This window comes from Scyliorhinus torazame, chromosome 9, assembly GCF_047496885.1.
Source record: "Scyliorhinus torazame isolate Kashiwa2021f chromosome 9, sScyTor2.1, whole genome shotgun sequence".
In the NCBI taxonomy this organism is placed as follows: domain Eukaryota; kingdom Metazoa; phylum Chordata; class Chondrichthyes; order Carcharhiniformes; family Scyliorhinidae; genus Scyliorhinus; species Scyliorhinus torazame.
Window position 1 is genome coordinate 71,415,093 of NC_092715.1, and position 8,016 is coordinate 71,423,108.

The 8,016-nt window shown below is 39.9% G+C and overlaps 1 protein-coding gene across 3 annotated transcripts; it reads left to right on the forward strand.

The window, feature by feature from the left end:
* The first annotated feature begins 461 nt into the window (after positions 1-461).
* On the forward strand, positions 462-5,042 carry LOC140429299 (forkhead box protein D1-like). Of its 3 annotated transcripts, none has more exons than XM_072516114.1 (2): positions 462-914; positions 3,214-5,042. In XM_072516114.1, the coding sequence occupies exon 2, from the start codon at positions 3,443-3,445 to the stop codon at positions 4,430-4,432; it is 990 nt and encodes a 329-aa protein (XP_072372215.1). In that variant the 5' UTR covers positions 462-914; positions 3,214-3,442; the 3' UTR covers positions 4,433-5,042. The 3 variants fall into 3 exon arrangements, with proteins under 3 accessions (XP_072372215.1, XP_072372216.1, XP_072372217.1); XM_072516115.1 differs by having other exon boundaries at positions 3,219-5,042; XM_072516116.1 differs by lacking the exon at positions 462-914 and having other exon boundaries at positions 2,543-4,001; positions 4,100-4,338.
* The last annotated feature ends 2,974 nt before the right edge of the window (positions 5,043-8,016 follow it).

Consider the following 8,016-nt stretch of genomic DNA (forward strand, 5'->3'; position numbering starts at 1 on the left):
TGCATCTTTCTTTGCAACAACCGCGGCTCTTGCTGTGATCGAGCTGATGTCCAGCGTTGTTGTTAAAAGTTTGCTAAATATCTCTCTGGCCCAGTATGTGCGTGTTACAACCCATCTTTGAGATCTGCAAATCCATAAGAAATTGCCTAACTACTGCACAAGTATTCTGTGCCTTAGTCGCACACAAACAGGCGAAGAGACTGGTGGGTGCTGTGACCCTGGTAGGTGGCGCTCCGGAGCCGCCACCACTGAGACATTTGGGCAGCAGTAGTTTCATTCTGTACAATTCAACTCAAGTAAAAGAGGTCAGCAAATGTGCTTAATAGAAAAGTACATTACGTTTTTCGGATCAGACATTCTTAATTTATTCAGGCCAAGTTATAACACAGTCGCAATCTCAGCGGAATAGGGTATACGTGTTAACACATGGCCCTCTATAAAGTTTATCAGCTATTATATTAACTTGTTTAATCAAATCTATGTGCCAAATCGTGCAGAATTTACTCCCAATGAAGTGTCATTGAGGCTTCCAAATAGCAATTAAAATTGATCAAAAATGGGATCTTTAAAAATCACATATTATTTGATAAGACCAATGGACAGTATTATGTGGGATCTTTCCAACTGCTTGCATTCTTTTCTGGTCATTCTTAGCACAAGACTGAATTCAAAGATTCCCTTTGATTTTACAGATACAGAGGAATACGTTGTTTTCCATACAACTCATAACGTCGTGGATTCCATTCGTTCAGGGGGAATACAATGAAGGAGGTTCGCCCACTTCATCATGAAGAAAGACACTCATCAAGCACCGGCAAAATGACAAATAGTTTGAATTTAGCAAAAGAAACGCAAAATGGCTGAAGAACCCTTCGCATTTTACACCAGTTGAGAGGTGAACCGCCGAGAAATGGGTAAGAGAGCACAATCGCAAACTCGTTCAAAACAATATCTCCTAACGCACAATATTGTAAAATGCAAGCTTTGAAAACCAATTCCTCGCTTGTTTTTTTAAACCCTCTCTCTGGTGTCGAGTCTTTCGCCTGGTGCCAAATAAAACATGAAAAAGAACAATATTTACATTAACTACGCTTGAACCAGCTTCTATTAATCATTTGGTCTAACGTGTAATGGGTAATGAAGTTATGGCGAGCTGTAGTTCTTTTTCTTGCGAAAGAAAAGCTGTTAAATTCTTCCTGACATAGTCTGTTATTTTTGTACGATGAATACAGCAGCTTAATTCACAAAGTGCCCTGAATCTAAATTATCCTAATGTTACGTCCGGGTTTTTCTTTTCTTCTTCCAGTTTTTATTTTTAATGTCTGTTGTTTTTGCAAAGTTCTGTCGTCTTTTTTTGTTTAACGTTCGTTCTCGCCCAACCTATAGTTTAGTACAAACTAATAATAAGGTATCTTCTACAACTTCTTGTGTATTTATTTCTGCCAAGTGCTTATCCCAGTTTAAATGGCTCTTCGAGAGGTACTCTTTATCTAGTGTTCTGCTCTAATTAACAACTTTTCTGTTTAAAATAGCCGCTCATTATTTAATTGCCTGTGTTTCCTGGATCTCCCTTTGTGCTCGAGATCGGGTAGCACAACATTTACAAACTAGATGGCACAAGTCCAAACCAGGGTAACAACATTATCATCAACTCAACAGCCGGTACTGCAATGGGAGCTGCTTGAGTCCAAATAAAAATGAAATCATTTCATTTCCGTAGCACAGATAGAAACCAGTGTCGGTTATTTCCCCCCACATAATTTCGTGACTTGCACAGCCGATTTTCCCTCCGCAATCCGTTTGCATCTATTGGAGTTTCTTTTATTTTTGGAGAGAAAAGTAAACGTCAAATGGTAAAAAAATAAGCAGTTTTCCTCAGGGCAGTCTTCGCAAGATTGAAAGTGAAGTAGGTGACAATGCATCTCTCTGCCCTTTGCAGTAATTACAGTGATCGGTGTGTGACACGGAATCGAATGGAAGAAGTCCACATAGAAAAATGTTTCATCCGAACTCGTGTTCTGTCATTCCTCAACTAGTCAGTAACCCCGGTGTATTGACAGACGATTGGTGTACATTTTTAAACCCGCATTTTGGTGCGTGAAGTTGCAAAATGTTGGTCATGGGACGCAAACATATCGAAGACGAATTTAAGTAGCCTCATAAACAATACACAGTTCGCTAGTCACGTAACCCTCTGAATTAGAGCTGCAGATAATTTCGCACCTAGCTCCCTCCCCGCACATTAATCCTCACCGAGGATAGAATTGGTTTCAAAAAGTCTCCCCCTTTCCGAATCTGTCCGATGAATGTAATTGTTGAATGAGCCCCAGCAACGTTTGCTCGGGAGATTGGCAGGGTTGGGACATTAATTCAATTTGAAGTTGGGAAAGGAAACTGTTACTTCGTGTGTTATGGCAAATCCCCCTTGGGACATTATTTGCGTTGTATGTTGTACAAACTTCATGGGGGGGGGGGGGGGGGGTGTAAAATGTAAAAGGCGACAGTTGGATTTAATAGACCGCCAACCTAGTTACAAAATCCACTTCATTTTCAACGCAGACTTCAAAAGTGGCGGCAGCAATTAGGAGTGCGCAATGTTTGCAATTCGCCACAGTTTCTCCAGGGACCTGAAATCTTTGCTGTTAAAACAAAAAAGGGAAAATGTATCTTTCTGAGCAAATTGCAGCCGTGAAGGGGAGTCTTATACCGTTTGGTTTTATGGTTGCAATTTGCCGCTGGCCCTTCATTAAAATCCCGTTGCATTGGGTTAAATCGATGATACAATTCCTGCATTTATCAATAGACCCTGTTAAAGTTCCATTCAATGGGTTTGATTTCCACACTTTAATTTGGGAGGTGGGGGGATATTCTGAACTAGCTTCTTTATATTTGTTGTGGGGTGGGGGTGGAGACAGAAGTGCTGGATAAAGAAACCTTACAAACAGGAAGCCTAAAGATGGATCATGCGAAGACTGAAGGCACATGTGGAAGGAGCGAAGCGCACCGCCTATTAATTATTTATCGCACAGCGCTCCCTGTTCGATATTCTGAAGGAGGAATGTGATCAGATTTTCTAATTTTGTGGTGACGTTTGGAGCCATGTGATCTCTGCTGTAATATAAGGCTCCAGAGAGAACCGCCCTTTCTCCCTTCGCTTATAATTTGTGTTTGAGAACTGGTCTATTTGGTGATTTTTTTTTTACATTCCCTAAGAAAAGGTTGCAAGAAGGACATCTCCTTTAAGGTGATTCGAGACCCGATTGATCTTTGGAGTCGAGGCTATAAAGGAATTGAGAAAGTTGGCAGGAGGGACAATTTCCTGTTTCAGCTTGCCTTTTTGTGTTGTTGCTGCGATTCCTTATGTGGGAAGCTGGTGGTAGGTTGCTGAGAATCGCCCCGGAGCCTCTCGGAGCAGCTCTCCAGCCCTGGGTCTGTTCAGATTATGACTTTGAGCTCTGAAATGTCCGATGCGTCCTTCCTCTCAGAAGAGACCGACATAGATGTGGTGGGAGACGGAGCGGAAGGAGAGGAGGACGAGGCCCAGGGGGGCAGCTCTTTTGGAGAAGTGGGGAGCCAAATGCACTCTGAAATCCTGACGCCTCGATCACCTTCTTGTGTGGATAGCTCATCAAACCGGGACCCTTACAAACCAGTCAGCAAAAACCCCTTGGTCAAACCTCCTTACTCTTACATAGCCTTAATCACAATGGCAATCCTGCAAAGTCCCAAAAAGAGACTGACTCTGAGTGAGATCTGCGAATTTATCAGTAATAGGTTCCCCTATTACAGAGAGAAGTTCCCCGCCTGGCAGAACTCCATCAGGCACAATTTGTCCTTAAACGACTGTTTCGTAAAAATTCCCAGGGAGCCTGGTAACCCGGGCAAAGGCAACTACTGGACTCTGGATCCCGAATCTGCAGATATGTTTGACAATGGCAGCTTTTTACGGAGACGAAAACGATTCAAAAGACAGCAATCGGCGGATCTGCTCCGGGAGCACGGTAATTATATTCCTGCTTATGGTTACGGACCTTACGGCTGTGGATACGGGCTTCAGATCCAAGCTTACCACCCTCATTCTGCCGTTTTTGCCTTTCAGCATCCTTCAAGGCAGGCCCACCCCATCCCCCCGCCCTCCATACTGCCCGCGAACGAACTAGCCACGACTTCTTTCTACCCGCAGCTTAACCCTACTCTCCCCTCCGTGCAAGCTGTCAAACACAACTCGGCCATATCAAGGTCCCATTTCTCCATAGAAAATATCATCGGGGCCAACGCCAGTCCAGCCAGCTGCTCGTCCCAGTCTCCAGCCGTTCCTCTATTGTCATCAATACCTTCCTCTTCATCGGCTCTACCAAATCTGCACCAAGAAACTGTGATACACAATGCAGGGAAATTTAATGGTAGGATTCCAAATGTTAACGGCTGTTAATAAAATATAATGCACGCCTATCTGAAGGTAGGATTATTTTTGTACATTTCCTCTATGCCAACAGAATAACGGACAGTCAATGGTTCAGCTGACTTTATCCTGTATATATATTTATGTACATTTCCAAAGACTCGAGTTGGAATGCAGAAATATCTGCAAAGCCCTGTGTTGAGAAAAAGAACTGGGTATTATTTCCAAACCTACATTGATGGTGTGTATAGGGCATCTCAGGTGTAAACATTCAACTTGACACAGAAAATTGAATTGTCCTTTGAAGACAATGCAAAGTAAATCTGTTTCTGAAAGACATGAAGCCATCTAATGGTTTATCGACCGCACACTACGTTCAGTGTAAGAACGTTCTCTTTAAAGATTATAATGGGGAAATTAAAAAAAAGATTTTTAAAGCTGTGAAACAGAAGATTCTGAAAAGCCTTTTCAGCTGATATTTTTAACCTGTGTTTTGTATATGGATATTACGTTTTATAAACTCTGTACCTCTCTAAGGTAAAAATTGTTTAAAAAATGGATACTGGCCAACATTCCTGTATTATTTTAATGCAATATTTTCACACTTTTCTTAAAAAAATAAAATCTATAATTTAAAATATTTCTCGGTGTGTTTGCTTAAGTTCATCAGTAAAGAAAATCTGGACATATTGAATTATCTGTTATTTGGGATGCAATGTTGTGGAAATGTGACCAGATTTTAGAGGACAAGGGAAGGATTAAAAAATATATATTTAATTTACATTTAATGTGAAGTTAGATTTGCACAGTTTGCGAATATAATCTGAAATAAAAATAGTTTATCATTAAACTATGCATTGAAAAATTGAACTGACAGTCCTCTGAAATACAAAACGTTATCAATAAAATTGTATAAAATAACATGGTTCTGGGAATCTAAATCCTTCATTTGCTTTGAACACTGTTTTACTCAGAGGGCTCTTCCAGAATAATGACATATTCTGATAGAGAATAGAACATTTGTTCTTTTTTTTTAACATTGCTAATTGCCTGACAATTAATCAAATTTGATTTCAGCTTGAACTTATACTTTGGTTTTCACTGATTTCAAATTCCAGGTTATATATTATTCGTCGAATTTGAACCTAATGTGCCAGACCTGAATATAATTCCCATTCCTTTATTTAAACTAAAAAAAATGAACGAAGGAACCAAGCACTGGCTTGAAGTTAGCTGCACCATTTTGAGATTCGTCTTGAATCTCAAAGTGCCAATACTGTTAAAGGAACCCGTCTACTTGAGGAACAGACACTGTTTTAGTAACCTTCTGTCAGGCGATGATAAGGAGAAGCCATTACTAAAAACTGAAATGTTAGTGCACGTAAATTTCAACAATCGCGCGCGTGTGCAATTGTGCACCTCATCGACTGGGATATTCTAAGGTCTACAGTTTTGTGTGCTATGCTATAAAGTGCAGTTGGCTCAAATGATATAATGAATCGTTGTACCAAGTGGTGCCTCTAAAATGAAATGAAAGCAAAGTGCTAAAACTGAGATGGGAGTGAAACAGGTTTATATCCAGTCTGCTCTGCTGGGATCCTGAATAATGGCTCAGTAAATAAACTCTGGCATTTAGTCTAATTTTGACAAATACAGCAACATTGATTTCAGAGTTGCCTGATCATTTGGCCTAAAAAGCACTTTGAAATACGATGTGCCGAGCGTTTCAATATTCTCATCGAAATATAACCTTTCGCCGACTTGTTATAGAAGCATTTTAAATAAGGAACCGCGCGGCATAATTAAATGGAATAACCTTCTATACAAAATACCTACATTTAAAATACATAATTTATGACATGTTAAGTAACCATTTCGACATTAATCAAGAACTGATCAACTAAAGCCTGCAAAATCCTAACTAGACTATTAATATACTTACTGGCCAGATCTGGAATTATTAAGCAGACTGATTAAATCAATGATGTTGCTAAGAATCTGATAATCTTCAGGAATTTCTATTCTGTTTAAGTAGCCGAGTATTGCAGAGTTTGTTTAGCAGAACTATAATTTGTGACTTTAAACTTAGATATAGACAATAGGAGCAGGTACTGACGCGAGGTTCTCTCTACCAGTGATATTAATAATAAAAATAAAACAAATAATCTTTATTATCACAAGCAGGCTTACATTAACACTGCAATGAAGGTAAGGATGAAAAGCCCCTAGTCGCCACATTCCGGCGCCTGTTCGATTACACGGAGGGAGAATTCAGAATTCTCAGCTGGTGCGGGAATTGAACCCGCGCTGCTGGCCTTCTTCTGCATTACAAACCAGCTGTTTAGCCTACTGAGCTTGCGAAACCAAGCATAAATATTAATTGTCGAAATAATAACACACAAGCAACTCCGCCTACTGGGGGTGACAAACTCCCAGTGAAAACAGGCCGAGATCATCAGGCGAGGAGAAAGTAGAATCGGTTAAGAAATGCATCATTCCACATTACATTATTTCACTTGTCACAACATAAAATTTGACGCTTTCAAAGAAGTTTAGGCGAGTAATATCTGGATTTTAATTCACACAAGGAACACGGCGATGTCAGTTTTCATTACAGCCAGTGCATTCACTCCCTCCTTTGCAGCCAGCAAGAATGAGCAGATGCTCTGTGTACAAAGAAAATCCAAAGTTGTACTAAGGGTTGAATGGCAAAAGACTAAATCGCGGCGACAACTTTTCTATTTAGTGCATTGCAGGTGTGACTACAAAGAACGTCAATATTTCTGGCAAAACGATTTCCTTTAGCAAGTAAATAACTCTTTGAAGCTCAGTAAAGCTATTTGAAGTAATTGTTTTACACGATAGAAGGCCGGTCTCGACAAATAGGCAATTGCTATAAACGCAGAGGAATCAGCACTGCAATCTCCCCAACAACCAAGAGCCCAATTAGCACATTAGGACGCTGAGGTTTTATACATCTATTCTGGAAATCTGCAGAGTTCTGCTTCTCATGCACCATTTGACGGGGGGGGGGGGGGGGGAGATTTAGACCTAAAGTGCCAGGAGCTGGAAGTAAATTGATTTAAATCGCCATTATAAACAAATCAGGTTTCGCTCATGACATGTAACAGAAAGACTTGGGGCACGAAAAGATTACAAAAAGATAAGTTAGGCGATTGGCGCTACTAGCAGGTTGAAACTATCACGATGGTTTACTAAACACACAAATACATTTATGTATATGAGTGTGTATAAATGCACACACATACAGATATATATGTGTGTGTAAATATGCACACATGCAGATATAATGTGTAAGTGTATATATGCACGCGAATACATACAGAAATATATGTGTCTGCATATATGCACAAACATACAGATCTATGTGTGTGTGTGAATATGCATACATACAGAAATATAAATACGAGAGTGTATATATGCACACGGACATATACAGAAATATACGTGTATATATGCACACATATACAGAGTGTATGTATATATATGCACACATACAGATGTGTGTGTGTATATATAGGCACACACAAATAGAAATATATGTGTGAATGTGGAAAAATGCACACAGATATATATGTGAGCATATGTATATG